The 21,130-nt window shown below is 42.5% G+C and overlaps 1 protein-coding gene across 1 annotated transcript in view; it reads left to right on the plus strand.

The window, feature by feature from the left end:
• LOC143268207 (uncharacterized) overlaps positions 1-21,130 on the plus strand; it is a 370,245-nt gene that overhangs the window by 267,182 nt on the left and 81,933 nt on the right. The window contains exons 4-9 of the mRNA XM_076549348.1: positions 6,914-6,984; positions 9,984-10,011; positions 13,566-13,682; positions 16,901-16,971; positions 17,639-17,663; positions 19,038-19,151. Of these exons, the coding sequence (XP_076405463.1) occupies positions 6,914-6,984; positions 9,984-10,011; positions 13,566-13,682; positions 16,901-16,971; positions 17,639-17,663; positions 19,038-19,151 (426 nt within the window). The remainder of the gene's footprint in view (positions 1-6,913; positions 6,985-9,983; positions 10,012-13,565; positions 13,683-16,900; positions 16,972-17,638; positions 17,664-19,037; positions 19,152-21,130) is intronic.

Here is a 21,130-nt window from a genome sequence, read left to right on the forward strand (position 1 = left end):
GATGCCATTTATAGACAGATTTTTTTGTTGGGACCAACAGCTCCCCAATAATGACACAGGGATTTCTTATTAATTATTAAAGCTTGGCCTGTAGCTTAGGCTTGTTTCTAACTAGTTCTTATAACTTAAATGAACCTATTTGTATTAATCTATGTCATGCTATGAGTCATGTCTGTTACTTCTCCTACTGCATGTTTTGTTTATTCCCATCTCTCAGCATCTTTGTCTTTCTTTCCAACATACTCTGTGCCCCCAAAATCCTGCATAGCTATTGGCCATTTAGCTTTTTATTAAACTAATCACAGTGACATATTTTCATACAGTGTAATCAAGTATCTCACAATATTATCTTTTTCCTTCTTTTTTTAGAGCTTCCAGGTTTACTATTGAGTTGCCAACATTAGATCTCTTTGTTTTTTTTGTTTGTTTGATTTATATGTGGACACTTGCATCTTAGAATGCCTTCTTTGTGTCTCATAGCTTTGAGCATGCTGTGTTTTCATTTTCATTCAATTTGAAAAATTTCTTTCTTGATTTCTGTTTTGACTCAATTTTCATCAGTAGTTAGTTATTTAGTTTCCATGTCTCCATTCACTTATTGGCATTTCTGCTGTTGTTTATATCTAGGTTTAATCCATGGTGTTCAGATAAGATACAGAATGTTATTTCCATTTTTTTTTAAATATCTATTGAGACTTACTTCATGTCCAGTTGTATGGTCAATTTTGGAGAAAGTTCCATGAGCTGCTGAGAAGAAAGTATATTCTTTTGTGTTTGGATGAAATATTTCCTAGATATCTACTAGGTACATATGGTTTATGGCATTATTTAACACTAGCATGTCTCTGTTTAGTTTTTATCTAGATGACCTGTATATTGAAGAAAGTGTATTGAAGTCACCCACTATTGCTGTGTGAGGGTCACTATGTAATTCTAGCTGGGATTAAAGGTGTGTAACACCATCACCTGGCTTAATCTGTATTTTTAATTATACATTACATTTTAAAATGAGACGCATAAGCATAATAACCAAAACAAGAGTAGAAACATACATGCAGTATTACAAAATTAACTTCAAATTTGTATCAATATATAAACACTCATACCAATATAAAATATTTAAGACTGGTAGTTGTATTTGGTTTAAAAATAGATTCAATAATCTATCATTTTATTCTATTATTTTTATATCCTCCCTTTTTCTTTTCAGAATGGAATCTTGAATCTAATCTCTTTTGGTCAGCTTTTTTTCTGACCATTACCAATAACAACTTGTAATCAACCCCCCTAAAATTATAACAAACATCCATAGCCAATATTTTGGGAATGTGGATGTTGTTTTCTGTAGACTGCTTCCTGTTTTCTTGGGGCACTATTAATCTTTGAGGGAACTTTGAGAAAATCAGGATAATTGTTAAGTCTTGGCTAGAGTAGTCTGTGAGGCTGGATCATCTTAGTCAGCAGCTTTGAAGCTGTTTTGCATGCTAGATCACCTTGGTCCATCCATTTTTATTGGTGTCTGTTCCCCTTGTTCTGAAAATATATAGACTTTTAATGGTAACATCCATATCTGTATCAATATAAATATAGATTGTGCATTGTACACAAGTCAACCAAAAGAGGACACCAGATCTCATTACAGATGGTTGTGAGCCACCATGTGGTTGCTGGGAATTGAACTCAGGACCTTTGGAAGAGCAAGCAGTGCTCTTAACCTCTGAGCCACCTCTCCAGCCCGATATTTCCTATCTTTATGTGACTTGTTATATTTTTTAAAGTACTCTATTCCTTTTTAAAGGACTTTCCTCTACACTTTATCTTTTCTATCCCAAGGGTATGCATATTTTAAAACATGCTGTTATCCATTTAGAAGTCTTCATCTGAATCTGTCTTTACTGTGTATCTGTAACCTTTTCTGTCTGCAAAAACCCTAAACCTGCCATGCAGTATGCTGCTGGGAGATACTTCTCTCTACTGTGCCCCATGTGATGGGAACCCACCGTGTGGCTTAGTTCATGGTGTGGTGGCCATTGCCAGGAGCTTTGTCACTGTACTGCAGCAGGTATGAGAGACACAAGACTAGGAAGTCATGTCTGGCTCCATTTCTGTGTGTTTAGAACCTTTTTTAAAGCTCGCTCAGGCTTTATGTGGAGGAACATGGCCCTGGAAGTTGGGTGCCATTTATAGGCAGAGTTTTCCTCTCCTGACCCCCGATCCCAGATAATCAACATGGAGACTTAAGATTACTTATAAATGTCAGCCAATAGCTCAGGCTTATTACTAACTAGCTCTTACATTTTAAGTTAACCCATGTACCTCAATTATGCTCTGCATGTGGCGGTACTTTTATTAGCATGTTACCTACATCTCCTGCTCCCTCTGCATTGGGCTGGCAACTCCTCTGACTCCACCCTTTCTCTTCCCAGCATTCTCAGTTTGGCTCTCCTACCTAAGCTTATCCTGTTCAGCTATTGGCCAGTCATCTTCTTTATTAAACCAATCACAGTGACAAATCTTCATAGTGTACAGAATGGTTACTCGACAGCAGGACTATCTCTGCAGACTGAAGGAAATACCAAAGACCTGATGTGTTGTGGATTATTAGCTTGGGATGTGTTACATTTGTTTATGCTGTGCAATATTTATTTAATGATGCAAAGATGTGTTGCATTCTTTTATGCTGTATTTGTTTAACTCTGTGAAGCTATGTTACTTTGTCTCCCTAAAACACCTTATTGGTATAATAAAGAGCTGAATGTCCAACAGCTAGGCAGGAGAAAGGATAGGCAGGGCTGGAAGGCAGAGAGAATGAATTGGAGAAGAAATCTGAGAAGAAATCAAGGAGCAAGAAAAGGAGAGGAGAACTCCAGGGGCCAGCCACTCAGCTACACAGTAAGCTGTGGAGTAAGAAGTAAAGAAAGGTATATAGAAACAGAGAAAGATAAAAGCTCCGTGGCAAAGGTAGATGGCATAATTTAAGTTAAAAAAGCTGGTTAGAAACAAGCCAAGCTAAGGCCGGGCATTCATAAGAAAGAATATGCCTCTATGTGATTTATTTAGGAGCTGGATGGTGGGCCCCCAAAAAGCAAGAGTAAAAAACAAAAGAAACTACAGAGATCTTTTCTGAAAAAATAAAAAAGAAAGCATAGCAATATAGAGAAGATAGGACTTTGGTGAGAAAGGCATGAACAGGTATAGTGCGTTCTCGATGCTCCTGTAGTCATTACCCCTATCTTAGCCAGAGTTAATAAAGGCTGTACAGATGATCAATGAGGATGCCACCTAGAAAATGATGTGTATAGGCACTGTTGTAGATGTAACAGTCTTATTAAATAAGAAACACAGAGCCAAATGCAGAGTCAAAAGCCCAAGAGGTCAGAGCAGTAGCTAAGAGCTGAGACTTAAAACCACCTTCTTAACCTTCTTGCCGCTGCTGTCCTTCCCCTCAGAAAGAGGCCTACTTCCTGTGTGTCTGTCTTTTTATTGACTTTCTGTTCTGCCTTCTTATTGGTTGTAAACCCAACCACATGACCCCCTCGTCACTGCCAGTCTATACAGACCTCTAGGTCTCTATGGTTGGTATTGAGATTAAAGGCATGTGTCTCCATGCTGGCTGTATTCCTGAACACACAGAGATCTGCCTGTCATGTGATCAGGATTAAAGGTGTGTGCCACCACCACCCAGCTTCTGCTATGGCTTGCTATTAGCTCTGACCCCCAGGCAACTTTATTTAAACATACAAATAAAATCACACTTCAGTACAAATAAAATATCACCATAGCTCCTGTAGTCATTACCCCTATCTTAGCCAGAATTAATAAAGACTGTACACATGGTCAATGAGGATGTCACCTAGAAAATGACGTGTACAGGCACTGTTTATTATATTACCAATGCACCTGGCTACTGTTCTTGTCAATTCGTAATGAGGACATATCCAGGCCTGGCTAGTGGAAGGGAAGTTCCTACTCATCCCAACCATCATGTGACAACTTGGCTCTGAGTGACTTTGAATCTGAGCATCTCTAGAAAATATGGAAGCCTTGTTCACCTCTCAGTGTGGTCCTCTAACCAGAGAATCACTAACTGATAGGCACTAGGCAGGTTGAAAATATTGGAGGAAGATCATATATTTCTGCTAAGCTAGGGCCCTTCTATAGTTTCTCAGGTAAACAGTGAAGGTAAACAGTGAAAATAAATACATTCTCTACTGTTAGTTACATGAGTAACCAACACAAACCTCATGCTACCTGAGTTCACTCATGTTGCTCACTCTTCTGCCATTTAATAGACACCACAGAGAAATTCTGTAGTGCATCCATTTCCTTGAGGGCAAGTTGTGTGTGTGTTTGTGTGTGTGTGTGTGTGTGTGTGTGTGTGTGTGTGTGTGTAGGGAAAACATTTACTTTGTAGTTGGCCATCATGAAGTAAAGTACAGTGGCATTTAAAATAACCCAGGCTGTAGTCTTGGACTTATATGAGCTGACTTGCCTAGATAGCAGCTGTTGGGTGTCACAGTATGATGAGTTCACAATGAACGTTCTATGACATGCTGCTGACATGTACTTAGATATGTTCGCACCGCAGTGCAGAGTGCCAGTATATATTGCGACTTGCCTCCAATATACACGCTTATAGATACAGAGATATTGTTTTGGAATTAGAGTATAATGGGGAACTGCTGTAGTCGAGGTATGACATTACTAGCCATTGAATACTTCAATTAGACTGGTTAATGTTTCTCAAAATATCTTTAAATATTTATAACTTCTGTGTTGTTAGAATTATGTTTTATTATGTATTATGTATATTCTATTCTCTATGAAATACTTTGAAATACAGTCCAGAAGAGGCTAGCTCCCCAGAACTGCTCCAGGGTTGTGAATAGAAGACCTCTTTCAGAGCTATAGCTGTCTTCATGAATTGTTCAAAACCTAAATATAGAGATGTTCATATTTGTGAAGAGCTGTTAATTAAGATTGTATGTTTTCAATGATCTTATAATACTAGACATTTTAATATGTAATGTTAATCCATCAAGAATTCTGGGGTTCATTTCATTAAACAGGTATACACTGACCATGGTAAAGTAGCTAGAATATTCTAGAGAACAATGCTGGCTATTTTTAGGCATGGACATTTGATTGATTGTATACTTAGGTCAACATAGGAATCATTTAAAAATCTATACCTCTTTTCAATAGAGATTGGTAAATTTGAAATGTAGGTCTTTAGGACTATCAGTCATATGCCATTGAAGAACAGTGACCTGGGAATTTAAAATTCAGGACTTTGGATAGCAGGATATTTTACAATATCTAACCTTCCCAAGTGTTGACACTGCTTGGGTTATATTCATTAAATGACTCAGCAACAGCATAGACACATGTTCTTCATTGACTATGTGAATTCCCAGGGTGGAATAACACAACAGAGAGAGAGAGAGAGAGAGAGAGAGAGAGAGAGAGAGAGAGAGAGAGAGAGAGAAGAGAAGAGGAGGGGAGGGGAGGGGAGGGGAGGGAGGGAGAGAGAGGAGAGAGGGAGAGAGAGGGAGAGGGAGGGAGGGAGGGAGAGAGAGAGAGAGAGAGAGAGAGAGAGAGAGAGAGAGAGAGAGAGAATATGCTTAAGTAGAAGAGCCAAGATGTGAACCCAGACATATTGCCCACTATCCTGAGTCTCTAAACACATGTCAGGATATCTGCAAGTCTGTAGAAGTCCTAGGTACTATCTACTTTATGACATAGCCCAGGACAGGTATTGTTACATCAGTGTCACATTTCATCCTAGTCATTATAAGGAAGTACCAGTACTTCTCATCAGTTCACAGATACTTAGGGTTGGGACACTCACCTTCACCCCTGGCCTAAAGACAATTACAAATGGGGAGATCTTTGATTGGTGTCTAATGGCAATACAAATGTGGCCCTTAGAAGTACAGAGACCTTGTGAGCTATACACCCTGAAAGAGTGACACATAAGTACCCAGAATATCTACCCAGTTTTTAGAGTATGCATCACCCTTGAAGCAACTCTCATGTAGAACTGTGTTAAAGGACTTGAATGATCAACAGGATCCAGACAATCATTCTTCCCCATCACTGCTGGTTTTAAATTGGATGCCACAAAACACATGAATACAAAGGTTCATAGAATAGTAAGAAAAGACTAGAAGGAGAAACAAGACACAATATGCTTATTATTGGTTTCCACTCTTCAGTAAATTATTGTTGTATGTCAAAGGATGAAGGATCAATACAGTTACACCATATGCCTCATACTAAATTCACTTCCCCAGTAAAATGTATATGTTATCAAGGCTAAAATTCTATGTTCTTTGTGGTGAATGCAGAATCAGAATGTATCAATTGATGGAGGTTGAAATATGTTTGTGAGATATGCTGAAGGGATTGTTAGTTCTTCTGGGCTTCAAAATGATCTCAGGAATTGATGGTGATATGTTGTTTAATTGTGAGATTTATTTTAATGGAGAGAGTGAGATGGCTCAGTAAGTATCAGTGCTTGTCACCAGACCTGATGTTTTGATTTTGTCCCCAGAATTCACCTAATGGAAGGAGAGACTTGGCCACCAAAGGTTGTCTTCTGATGTGCTCCCTCCCACACTGAATAAATGTATAAAAGCTTTTTAAAACATGCATTCAGTAGTTACATATTGAAACACAGACTCTCACATTGCTTTAGATTCCTATTCTCTAGAAAGCAGGAAAAAAAACCCTGTTTATTATTATTTTTTTAATCTTTGCCTACATTTGCCATTAGGAAAAACAGTCCAGTAGTCGCTTAACTAAGTCTAATCACATGTACTGATGCCATGCACTTTTATCCATGTCAAGTAAAGATGCTTGAGTGGGTAAATGGTACCATGAACTGACAGTTATTTTTCTGTCCCTCTAGTTACACCTGAACATCAAGTTGCAACACCATCTTCAACTGATGTACAGAAGTCCCCCAGTTCTTTGACAAAGGTAAACAGTTTCTTTATGAAAGAGTGAAAAGCTGCTTTAATGATTCTTCCCTTAGGTTTTGGTGGCTCTCACACTTGAAAAATAAAGTTGGTTAGGTTATCATGGGTGTTAAATAGTATATTTAGGAAGAAGGGGAAACAGAATTTGACCAGATTAGTGATTGCATAGAACACCCACACATGCTTATGTCAGGTATTGATTTTGAGTCAAGGGGACAGGATGTCTTTGGGAGCATGGTGTTCCGCTTTTGACAAAAGTATGTAAATTTCACTTGGAAGTTGATAGGCATATCATCCATGTAGACTTGAATGTTCACGTAAGGGTCTCCCGCTTTTATGACTTCTAGAGCCTCTGGTTTAGGTTAAATTTGATTGTTCCCCAAAGATCAATGTTGTGGAAGCTTCATATGCCCCAGTATAGGGTATCCAGTTGCTCAGAACTCTAAGTCATGGGATGCACGTACATTATTAGAGTGCCTCATAAAAGGGCATAGTAGTAATATAGTAATCATAATAATCAGTAGAATACAGGAAACTTAGATATTTTTGTACCACTCTAGAAATCACAACAGAGATGGGGCTATTTTTTTCTCAACACAGAAACACCAACTCATCCTAAGCCTATGAGGTCTTAAATAAGGGCGATTACAATTCTGAATACCTTAAATATCCTAAAACTATGGCATGTAGGACTGGGTCTCATACAACCCAGACTTGCCTCACACTGCTGGTCTCCTGCATTTCTACCACCCAAGTGTGGGAGCTACAGGTGTAGACCAGTATGCCTGACTCAAACACATGGGCGTGCACGTTATCCTCGGGGACCACGAAACCCTCGGCCTCGACTGGGGTGCGGGCGTGCGTGCGTGTGTGTGTGTGTGTGTGTGTGTGTGTGTGTGTACGCGCGCGCGCGCGCGCGTGTGTAAGGGGGTCCTACCCAACTCATGGACACACCCTTCCCTAAGATCCTGGCCTCAAGAGGAGGCCGGACGGGGCCTGTTTGGGGCCCTCCTTGAAGAGAGGGGGGACATTTTCCAGTCAGAATTCACGTCCTCTTCCAACACCCCCGCCCCCGGCCAGCCCCGGGGCCACCTGGGGTCAACAAAACGGTATTTCCCCTTCCGGAAGCCCCTGCCAACACCATGTGCAGACCGGAGTCCTCAAGTTAACCTCGCCCCCGCTCAGCTGCCGCCAGGAGAGAGGAGAGGCACCACGCAGCCAGCCACGCTTCCAGCTTGTGAAAAACCGCAGGAAGCCTGGGCGCGGGTGGGCGCGGCCCTCCCGGGGCACCCGAGCTACGGTCTGCGCAAGCGCAGAGGGCAGCCATGCAGGGAGGCGCGGGAGAGTCACCGGGCCGCAGGGGTGTCTCTGCCCGGGGAAAGTCAAAGGCGGAGCCCGGGGCGTTTGCTCGCGAGGCGCGCAGCCGGACGGACGCGGGCAGCGGAGAGAAACCTGTTGTGGCGGATGGGGAGACCCCAGCCCTGCCACGTCAGCCCCTGCTGTGTCAGAAAACCCCGGCCTCGCACTCCTCACGCCCTGCCCGGTTCCTGGACGCTAAGGTCTTTTTTCTAAGATGCCGCCGCTGGCATCCTGGACTGTGGGCCCGGGAGAGAGAGGGACTCCCGAGGCATCAGCACAAGGCGTGGCCTTGCGAATCGGACGCCCTGGACCAGGCAGGGAATATGCAGTCTCCGGGAGACCCGTGGGAAGCTGAGGCCGCCTTTGAACTAGCGCCCTCGAAAGCAAACCCCGGCGGCGGGCGCGGGAGAACCAGGCGGCGGCGGCGGCGGCGGCGAAGGCGGCAGTTTTTGGGGAGAGCAAAAGAGCACGTGGTGTTGGCTTTTATGTGGCGGCACGATGTTATTCATTAAGCGGCACTGTTACCGAGCGAGAAAAGGTTCGAGGCACCACGAAACCCACTCTCAGAGTTTATTAGGGAAGGAGGGACAGAAGAGAATGTGCTTGGACCTATGGAAGATCTGTGGGGACAGGGGGAGGAGAAGAAGGGGACAGGAGGCTGTGACTAGCTTTCGTTTTTTTTTGGTTTTTTTTTTTTTGGTTTTTCGAGACAGGGTTTCTCTGTGTAGCTTTGTACCTTTCCTGGAACTCACTTGGTAGTCCAGGCTGGCCTTGAACTCACAGAGATCCGCCTGCCTCTGCCTCCCGAGTGCTGGGAATAAAGGTGTGCACCACCACCACCACCACCACCACCACCACCCACCCGGCCCCTGTGACTAGCTTTTTATGGATTCCCCTGCCCGAGGGCATATGTAGCTATGCCACGTATGCGCATAGATTGCCTGATGCAGTGCATGGATTACATAGGCCATAAAGCCTTGGAATGACTAATCATTTTGGCAGTACATGCTCGGTCATGTAGGGGGGGGGAGTGGCCACTGACCAGGAATTCCAACCCATGGGCCACAGAGGGACTCTACAAAGGAAGCTGGTGGTATGACAACCTGAGCTCTGAGCTTCAAGCCTCCTGTCTGGAAAAACTGGGAGTTCTTGGCTCTGTGACTTTTGGCAAACTTATCCTTTCTGTGTCTACATTGCCTTCCTCAATAAAGTAGCAATAACAATATTTACTTAATTGCCTTAAAATATTAAAAGATATTAATCTGTCCTGGCACATAATAAGTGCTCAATAAAGGTTAATTCTTGTTTCAAACAAACAAACAAATCATACTAACCAGATATAGAGTTGCTCTGTCATGTCGTGATATACCTTAGCTGACCATCAGTGGAGGCTAAACACATAGGGATACCTGATGTGGCCTCTAGTCAGCAAAAGTGAAAAACAGACTAGTGTTTGTCACAAAAGAGACGTCCTGAGATATTCTGTCAGTATCATATGACATACTAATCCAGAATCTTCCACCCAAGGGCTTGGCAATCCTTGGTGTAATAATGCCCAGCAAACACGTGAGCCAAAGTGTTGTACAAACAGAACTCACCATAATCTGAGTCTCAAAGTGTTTTCTTTACTGTGTTTTGCAGATGGAACCTGGGAAAGACAGATGGGGTGGTATGTATTCCAGTCACTGAAGACATGTTTTAGATGTGAATTGTGTGAATACTGGTTGTCTTTTGTCTAGTGTACCACAGTAAGCAAAAACACATTCATCAATTGACAGTTGGGAGTTTGATTTAGAAAAAAAAGTGATACCTCAAGTAAGAAATCATAGTCATGTGTCTACAGTTGCTACGTCTAGCTGTGACCTCCTTAGTTTGGGATTTTGTGCACCAGGCTGTTTAAACTTATTTTATCTAGACAGATGTCCATGTCATTGAACCCAATTTTCAGGAAAACTGTTGTGAAAAAGATATTAAGGACCTGAGCCCCCATGCCAGCTGGCCATAAGACAACTGTGGAGGGTCTAGCACAGGCTCCATTCTTGTTCTGGGAGACTTTTTTTAAAAACTGTATTTTGTTTACTCCATCTATGTTGATTGAGTAAACAAAATACATTTTTTTAGGAGTGGGGGATGAGAACATAGGGAAATGGGAGGGTCAAGCTGGAACAGGGACAGAGTGGGAGGGCAGGGAGGAAGATACCATGATAGATGAGGACATCATGGAAACAGGAAGAGGCAGGGTGCTGGGGAGACTCTCAGGAGTCCACAAGGTTAACCCCCACCTTGTTCTGCTGGCAGTGGTCCAGAGGGTGCCTGGACCGGTCTACTCTAGTGACCAGCCTAGCAAATAACCTAGCTGTCATCATAGAGCCTCTGTCCAGTGGCTGATGGAGGCAGATACAGAGACCCACGGCCAGGCACCAGGCTGAGCTCCGGGAATCCAATTGATGAGAGAGAGGAGAGATACTGTAGGTGAGCGACATTGTGATCATGATGAGAGGACGTGCAGAGATAATGGACCACAGTAGTGGGAACACATGAACTGTGGATTGGTGGCTGTGGAGCTCCCATGGGACTGGACTAGTCCCTCTGGACATGGAAGACAGTTGTTTGGCTCAAACTGTTTGGGGGGCACCCAGGCAGTGGGATCGGGATCTGTCCCTGGTGCATGGGCAGGCTTCTGGGAATCCAGTGCCTGTGGTGTGACACCTTGCACAGCCTTGGTGCAGTGGGAAGGGGCTTGGACCTACCTAGGCTCAGTGTGCTGGGCTCTGCTGACTCCCCATGGGAGACCTTGATTTGGGGGATGCGGGGTGGCTTGGGAAAGAGGGTTGGGGATGGGAGGAGGGAGGAGGGGGGTCTGTGGATAGCATGAGGAGTGAGTAGAAAATTTCTTAATAAAGAAAAATAAAATTAAAAAAAAATGTAACTGGAAATGAGCCAGCTGGTTTATATTAAAATTGTAAATTCCTTGAGAAAAAAATAGTATTCATGATTTACCTATAACAATGTGTTTAAAGCTCACCACAGCCATATGTAGTGGGTTGATATGTGTTTTCCTAAGCAGATGAACACACCAATGCCCAGAATAAGTTATGAGGATCTTCACACATGCAGTGCAACGACTACATTTAATACCCTGCCTGCACACATTTAGCAAGTGTGGAAGAAAACAGCCCATGTTGTGGTGTAGATCACAGATTCTTTGCTTACCACTACGTTGAGATAGGATGGATGTGTGCTAGACTTCGTGGGCTCCTTCCAGTAAAACCTGAAAAACTTTAAGGTGTTTAACAATATCAGTATGGACACAAAAAGCAACACAATTTAGGCACAGTGTCCACTAAGAACTCTAGTCTCCACCTGGATGTTGATCTGTGATGTCGGACTTTTTGGACAACATAGTGTTTTGTTTTTGTTTTTTGTTTTTTGTTTTTGAGACAGGATCTCACTGTATCCATGGCTCTCCTGGAACTAGCTACATATATACCCTTCTGACTTGGATATCACACAGTTCTGCCTGCCTGTGACTTCAGAGAACTGTTATACAAGGAGTTCACTACCACACTCAGTGAGACTATATATTTAAAAATGGGGTGCACTCTATTATGCTCCAGGAGTTTTCTTCTCAGTGGTGATTGGTCCTCATGTTTTCAGTGTGACCACTCATATATGTGTGTATACACACACACACACACACACACACACACACACACACACACACACACACACACATATATATTCAGCAGTGAACAGTATATGGCTCAGTAACATCATTTCAAAAGTATTTTATGCACAGTGTGTTTACATTTTCAGTACTTTGTTATATGGCAGTTTGTATTAAGAAAAGCTAGTATGCTAATATGGACTGGAGCTTGTGGCCCAGTTGCCTCAGTGCATGATTAGCATAACCACGCGCAGTTTGCTAATTAAACCCAGAGTTTGACTCCTAATTCTGCTCAAAATGTGCCCAGGATGTCTCAATCTTATTAGTCCTTGTCCTTGAGAAGTGGAAGAAAGAGAGACATAAGTTCATTCTTTGCTGTAGAAATTTCAGGCTAGACTAGAACACAGATCTGTTCTGGAAAAATTAAATGGCAATATAGAGAAGATAGGACTTGGGTGAGAAAGGCATGAACAGGTATAGTGCATTCTCGATGCTCCTGTAGTCATTACCCCTATCTTAGCCAGAATTAATAAAGGCTGTACACATGGTCAATGAGGATGTCACCTAGAAAATGACGTGTACAGGCACTGTTTATTATATTACCAATGCACCTGGCTACTGTTCTTGTCAATTCGTAATGAGGACATATCCAGGCCTGGCTAGTGGAAGGGAAGTTCCTACTCATCCCAACCATCATGTGACAACTTGGCTCTGAGTGACTTTGAATCTGAGCATCTCTAGAAAATATGGAAGCTTTGCTTACCTCTCAATGTGGTCCACTATCTAGAGAATCACTAACTGATAGGCACTAGGCAGGTTGAAAATATTGGAGGAAGATCATATATTTCTGCTAAGCTAGGGCCCTTCTATAGTTTCTCATGTAAACAGTGAAGGTAAACAGTGAAAATAAATACATTCTTTACCATTGGTTGCATGAGTAACCAACACAACCTCATGCTACCTGGATTCACTCAAATGTAGCTGACTGTTCTGACAATAACAAATACCACAGAGTAATTCGGCAGTATATGTACATTTATTTGAGGTCAAGCTGTGTGTGTGTGTGTGTGTGTGTGTGTGTGTGTGTGTGTGTGTGTGTACATGCATGTATGCATGCATGTGTGTGTATGTGGATGGATATATATATATATGTATGTATGTATGTTTATTCATATGTTTTGCACTGAGAAGTTTCACAGTATATAGCACCCTAATAAACACTACTCAGAAAGGAGGGAGTTTATAAAGTTTACCATATTTATGGAACTCCAAGAGAGACATGGACACTGTTTATCAGGTAAAAGCAAACTTAACACAGTCATGTTGCTCTTCTTTTAACAACACCACATTGACATGAATTTAGACTTGCCTACACCACCAATGCAGTGCATGCTGGAGTGTGCAGTGCACTCAGTGATCCTCCTGAAACACCACCGTGACTCTGATGATGGTGCCTGGAGAATGGGCATGCCATGGAGTGTACTAAAACAGACTGGTTTCCTCTATTTTCTGCCATGGAACTGACATAACTGTCTCTGCTGTTAATGCATTCCCAGAATACAATCTATTGGAAAAGAACCATCAAAAGCAGCACATGGTTGCTCCTGAGAAGACTGAAATACCGCAAGTCCAGGCAGACACTTCTGGCCATGTACCATCTACTGAAAGCGAAGGTACTGTTGAAATGCATTAATCTCATTGGATGACATATGGTAGCTGTGGATCATCATTGTATGATAGGAGGGAAAGGTGATGATATTACCATAGTTTCCTGTGTAGATAATGTTGACTTGCATAGTTCCTCAGCTGAAATTCAACCACACTATTTAAGAATGTAATGTAAATTCACCTTTTGCAAACATTGAGTAACAAGAAACAGAAGAAAGGTGAACTCAATCTTGTCTCTGTCACTGTCCCTTCACCTGGTGTAGGCAGGAACAGGTGAGGCAACCTCTCTGTTACTTTCTCCCACATACCGGTGATGTAGATGAACTGAATGTAAACAAGCTCAAGATTGGCATGGTCATTGTCAAAATTGTCAAGAGTGAACACAAAATTTGAAACAGATAACAGCATTTCTAGTCTGACCAAAGGGGAGTGGGTCTCTGGAGTAGTGTGTCACACCCTATGCTTATGGGAAAAACAGAGGCAAGGTCATGGAAGGAGGTTTCTGTGTTCTTCCTTTTCAAAGGCATCATGGTAGCCTTGTCAGGGGTAATATTCTTGGGTTCATCTCTGTCATTTGAAGGCAGTCTTTCAACACTTAGCGCTTATCCCCATTTACCACTACCAAGTGTCCAAGCCTGTCATTGTACTTAGTAGCTCTCCATGGAATTTGTGCATAAGGTTCTTTCCCAGTTTGTGTGATAAAATACTATGACCCAAACATGCCAAAGAAGGAGTGCTTGTTTTCCCATGATACCATGAGTATGGTGTGCATATTTGCTGAGCAACCATAGATACAGGAGCCTGAGGCAGAGGTCCAGTGCAACAGAAATAGAGAAAAGGAGTGTTTCTTTATGCTCAGCTCACCTTCTCCTTCTACAGTCATGGATCTCAGTCCAGGAGTAATGTACTAACAGCTGAACCATTTGCTACCTCAGTTAACCTTGTCAAGATAATGCCATAGAGGCATCACCAGAGCCCTGACCTATCAGTTGACTCCTGAGATTTGCCATCATAATGCCCACAAACAGTTTGGGGTTCCAGTCTATGATAAAGCCAGTCTCTCTGGTGAGAGACAACTTGCCCCTGTGCATTCAAATGTGTGTATAAATTTCTTACCAAGTGGTCCTGGTGATACTGAATGAGCAGATCCTGTCCCTGGGTCCCCTGGGACATTTGTAGTAGTGCTTTCTTGGTCTTCTGTTGATCATTTAGTCCATCTTCAAAGGACAACCAAAGATTAGACAGCTAAATAGCTAGCAGGCTTCTGTTGTACGGCCTCATTGCAACACTGGCAATGTCCTGACAAGTAAAGACCTCATATATGTCTTTAGCTTTTACCAGTCTATGTTCCTTGACTTTAAGTGCCATGCTAGGTGATTTCAGTCAAGGGAGATTTCAGGCTGATATCTATCATGGAACCTTTGACTTAATGGATGAGAAAGGGTCTGCCCTTTGGTTGATCTTTGGTGCTTTTAGAGACATCCTTGCTTCAGCCTCCAATATGCAGAGACTGTGTTTGTGAGTTTTCCTAAAATATTGCCCATGTTCCTCATAATACAGGTTATACACCCGAGGGGGTCAGCTCTCCAGACACCTGCAGGAGGTGCCTGTCCCCTGTGCTGTCACTACTCGAGTCTCTCACTCTTGGCATGTCTGACCTGTCTCTTCTTTCCTGGGGACATGAGTTTATGCTCTAAGGAGTCTCTCTTCTCTACGTGGCTTTACTTTTTCTACTTCAGTAGGCTCACAGCCCAGGCCCATCAGAACTATGTCTGCGTCCCTTGGATTCTCTCAGTCTGCAGTTTTTTTTTTTTTAACTTCCTATTGTGCACTATATCTGTAGGTTCAATGCATACTGTCCTCTTCTGACCTGTGTGTGACAGAGAGACAAGATTCTCCTCTAGCCCCCCCGACTTTCATCTCCGTTCTTGTTACCTCTTGCCACCCTCTCCCTCGCTCCAGCCACTTCCCTTTCATTATTGCCATGTTTGTTGGTCTGGAAAACCTTGGAGGCCTATGTGGTCCATTTTTCCAGTTACTTTATTGGTTATTTTGTGTACTGGAACACGTTGTCCAGGCAATGTGGACTAATTCCCACACATGTTCTCATCTTGTCCTGGGTGTTCCAGGTCTTTCTGTAATCATTTATTGTCTCACAAAGCTCATGAGATTGAAAAGATCAGTGGAGAGAACAGAAAAGAACCTTTTTCAGAAAAATATGTCTGGAAAGTCAGTTGACTCTCTAGAAAGGGTGTGGATCAGACCTTTATTACATGTATATAGATAAAAGTCTCCTGATGGCCAGCTGAGGTTGATGAGAGTAGCAGCTATCCTGTGTTCAAATCATCTCAGAGACTGATTGAACTCTGTGATTTTTATCATAAGGTTAGTTTTCTGTGGTTCTTGAGTGTGTAGCAGTAAAAGCACATGTGGTAAAGACTGAGATCAATAATTTGAGCCTGGAACCTTCATGGTTGACTGAGAGAACCAGGTGCAGAAGGGTCACTTCTGCTGGATGCACTGCCAGCTGTTGAGCATCCCAAATATAATAAATGTAAAAAGAAATTTTTTGAAAGATTTATTTAATCCTTACATGATACAACTATTCTTTCACACTGCTTAAGATTCAGATTTCCTAGAAAGGAAAATATATCTGTTCCTCATTTCTCTCCAGACCTGTACGGGGCCTTAATTTGTCTTCCGGGAAGACAGTCCAGCGACAACCCAACCATATTTTCCATTAGATTTATTTGCCATGGAAGAATCCTCTTGTACACTGTAAAGATTTGTCACTTGAATTGATTTAATAAAAGGCTAATTGGCCAGTAGCCAGGCAGGGTGACCAAACTGAGAATGCAGGGAAGAGGAAGGGCAGAGTCAGGAGTCCCCAGCGAGACCCAGAGGAAGCAAGATGAGAATACTGTAGGGATAAAAGGTACCACACCACGTGGCTAACTATAGATAAGATATGGGTTAATATAAGTGAAAGATCAAGTTATTAATAAGCCTAAGCTACCGGCCAAGCATTTGTAAATACTATAAAGCCTCGGACGCAATTATTTCAAAAACAACTGCTGAATGTTTAGGTGTTGCTGAGGGGACAGAAAAGTCTGATGATATTTAGACCCATGTACTAAATCCATGCAGTTTTATCCACATCAAGCAAAGATGCCCTGTAATAATACTAAGTCCTGTGAGCTGAGAGTCGCTTCCTTTCCCCTAGTGTCCCCTGAACCTACCACCAGTGCGGCCTCACCCCACTACAAGCAACACCGACCAGTGAAGACTGTGAGGGTAAGAGGGCCTTTCCTTTCTCTGAGGTAGAAAGGTTACTTCGGTGGTCCCCTTGTGCTTCAGTGGGTATCACATTTCATTCATTAAACTGATCTGAGTCATCACGGATATTAGAGAGCTTATTTAGGAAGAGGAGGGAATGGAACTGTACCAACTTGGTCCTGATCAAGACAGCATACATCACAATGTGGCACAACTTTGTGTCCTGCTGTATGAGTGATCCCACCAAGGTGGGGGCCTCTAGTTTACACCAGTCCTCATGGTTGAAAGATCCTCTGAACATCCTCAAGCTGGACACACTAAGCTTCCAACCATATACTCAAGTTATTTGTAAACCATAGTCTAGAAACAAAATATACCTTAGTGAAACATAAAAGTTTTTATAGATGGTATGTGATGTAAGTTTTGCAACCCTCTATAGGCCAGATAGGTTTACCTGATCTGCCATTGAATAAGAAAAAGTATGCCCAGTACTAGTTTGTATCACAAAGGACAGAGTCCCAGATCTCTGTGACATCATTGAATAATGTACCCATTAATATAGTCTCTTTGTTACTACTCTTCTCTGTCCTGATTTCAGTCACACGATGTTAGTGGGCAAAACAGCTTTGTAGACATTGCTCAGCATGATCATGACATTAAATATTTTCTTTCCTATTGATTGCAGGCGAAGACCAAAAAACATAGATGTGGTATGTATTGTGGGATCATTTTCCTAAGACACACCTGAGGTAGGAATTGTGAAAACACTGGTTGTATTTTGTGTGATACACCACTGTGATGTAACATATTAATGATTTGAGAATTGTTGTGTTAAATTTTTTTTCTTAGTTTCTTTTAAAGGCAAGGGCCACAGCAAGTAAGTAATCATGGATATTTCTATGGTTCTTGTGTTCAATAGTAATCCTTTGTTATTTGAGGGTATTGTACTTCGATTCTTGTTTAAATCTGTTTTCCCCCCAAAAGTAGGATGCCTTTTTCACAACCCAATTTCCAGTTACAGATGTGTACATTGAAAATCAGAATACAAGGTAACTACAAAAATGTATTCAAACCTCATCTCAGATATGCAGGGTCAGTTACATGCTTGTGTTCCTTCATAAATGAGTTAACTAGAACTCAAGAGGTAGTGATGAGGCTCCTTAGCTGTGCATCTTAAGAGCCACTTCTTACCTCATCAAGGGCACAGTAATCCCCGTGGAGAGCTCTGTACTCTTACATCTGTCTGCAGTAAGGCAGATCGATCGGGATCCCAAACACTGCAGTGACGGCTGTGGTGGTTGGAAGTCCTAGGAAATGTCACTCAGCATGCAACAGACAGTCACTGTTTTGAATGGTAGAGGAGCACAGTGCTCCTTTTAAGATGACAGAGTCTCACAATTAAATAAAATATACAGAGGAGTAGGATGGATATTTCTAAAATGGGTTTCTCTGGGATCTGGAGAATAGCATGAACAGAGTAGACAACAGAAGCATAGGCCCAAAGAGGAACACAATTTAAGTACATGTGCACTGAGAACTGCAGTCACCACCTGGAGGTTGATGTGTTCTACCTCATTCTCTGAGAATATATTCCTTTTGGGGGCGGGTTTCAGGGACTCACAGTTTGTCCTTATCTATACTGGAACTACCTACTTATGTACCATACTGGCCTAGAAATCACAGAGCTTCACCTCCTCTGCCTACAGAGAACTGTTATGAAAGCAGTGCACTCCATATCCAGTGGGAATACATCTTTAAAGGTTGGGTACACTCTGCTCCATGTGTTTTTCCTCTCAGGGTTGGTCAGTGCCTGTGATTTGAAGGTGAGCACTCATTAGGTACATGTATTCAGCAAGGAAACACACACACTGTCACACTGCCATGAATTTAGGACTTGCCTACACCACCAATGCGGTGCATGCTGGAGTGTGCAGTGCACTCAGTGATGCTCCTGAAACACCACTGTGACTCTGATGATGGTGCCTGGAGAATGGGCATGCCATGGAGTGTACTAAAACAGACTGGTTTCCTCTATTTTCTGCCATGAAACTGACATAACTGTCTCTACTGTTAATGCATGCCAGTTTCCAGAATTAAAAGAAGACTCTTTGGGAAAGGGAAGATTTCCCCCAAGGATGCTGAAGTACCGGAAGTCCAGGCAGACACTTCCGGCCATGTACCATCTACTGAAAGAGAAGGTACTGTTGAAATGCACTAATCTCATTGGGTGACATATGGTAGTTGTGGATCATCATTGTATGATAGGAGGGAAAGGTGATGATATTACCATAGTTTCCTGTGTAGATAATGTTGACTTGCATAGTTCCTCAGCTGAAATTCAACCACACGATTTAAGAATGTAATGTAAATTCACCTTTTGCAAACATTGAGTAACAAGAAACAGAGGAAAGGTGAACTCAATCTTGTCTCTGTCACTGTCCCTTCACCTGGTGTAGGCAGGAACAGGTGAGGCAACCTCTCTGTTACTTTCTCCCACATACCGGTGATGTAGATGAACTGAATGTAAACAAGCTCAAGATTGGCATGGTCATTGTCAAAATTGTCAAGAGTGAACACAAAATTTGAAACAGATAACAGCATTTCTAGTCTGACCAAAGGGGAGTGGGTCTCTGGAGTAGTGTGTCACACCCTATGCTTATGGGAAAGAACAGAGGCAAGGTCATGGAAGGAGGTTTCTGTGTTCTTCCTTTTCAAAGGCATCATGGTAGCCTTGTCAGGGGTAATATTCTTGGGTTCATCTCTGTCATTTGAAGGCAGTCTTTCAACACTTAGCGCTTATCCCCATTTACCACTACCAAGTGTCCAAGCCTGTCATTGTACTTAGTAGCTCTCCATGGAATTTGTGCATAAGGTTCTTTCCCAGTTTGTGTGATAAAATACTATGACCCAAACATGCCAAAGAAGGAGTGCTTGTTTTCCCATGATACCATGAGTATGGTGTGCATATTTGCTGAGCAACCATAGATACAGGAGCCTGAGGCAGAGGTCCAGTGCAACAGAAATAGAGAAAAGGAGTGTTTCTTTATGCTCAGCTCACCTTCTCCTTCTACAGTCATGGATCTCAGTCCAGGAGTAATGTACTAACAGCTGAACCATTTGCTACCTCAGTTAACCTTGTCAAGATAATGCCATAGAGGCATCACCAGAGCCCTGACCTATCAGTTGACTCCTGAGATTTGCCATCACCATGCCCATAAACAGTGGTGATCAGTTTGGGGTTTCAATCTATGATAAAGCCAGTCTCTGGTGAGGGACAACCTACTCCTGGGCATTCAAATATACATTTGAAGTACTTACAAAATGGTCCTGGTGGTAAAGAATGAGCAGATCCTTTTCCCGGCTCCCTGGAGACATTGGTAGTAGTGCCTACTAGGTCCTCTGTGGACCATTTAGTCCCTCCTTGTAGGACATTGCAGACTGCTAAGTAGTTAGCAGGCTTCTCTAGCAACACTAGCCTCATTCTTACCTTAGGGATGTCCTGGTAAATAGAAGCCTCATGTGTGTCATGAGCTGTCTATGTTCCTTAACTTTAACTGGCATTCTGTGTAATTTGAGTCAAGGAGGGTTATAGGGTGATATCCTTCTTTGATCCTTTAAATTAATGGATGACATAGGGAGAAAGGATCTGCCCTCTGGATGATCTTTGGTGCTCTTAGAGGCATCCTTGCCTCAGCCTCCAATATGCAGAGACTGAGTTTGTGAGCTTCCCTAAAATACTGCCCATGTTTCTCAGAATAAATTGTATGGACAGGAGAGGATCAGTTCTCTATGCACCATAATGTGTGTCTGTTTCTTATGCTGTCAGTACTTGAGTCTCCCACTTTGGCGTGGTCTGACCTGTCTCTTCTTTCCTGGGGACATGAGATTATGCTCTAAGGAGTCTCTCTTCTCTAAGTGGCTTCCCTGTCACTTCTTCCGTAGACTCACAGCCCAGGCTAATCAGAACTATGTCTGCTCCTCTAGGATTCTCTCATTCTGCAGATTTTTTTTTTTGCTCTCTATCATAGACTATAACTGTGGATTCAGTGTGTAGTGCCTGCTTCTGAGCTGTGTGTGACAGAGAAACAGGATTCCTCTTCTAGTCGCTCCCTTTCTGTCTCTCTTCTTATGATCTCCTGCCCCTCTCCTTCCCCAGCCACTTCTCTTTCATAATTGC

The sequence above is a fragment of the Peromyscus maniculatus genome, chromosome 12, assembly GCF_049852395.1.
Source record: "Peromyscus maniculatus bairdii isolate BWxNUB_F1_BW_parent chromosome 12, HU_Pman_BW_mat_3.1, whole genome shotgun sequence".
Classification (NCBI taxonomy): domain Eukaryota; kingdom Metazoa; phylum Chordata; class Mammalia; order Rodentia; family Cricetidae; genus Peromyscus; species Peromyscus maniculatus.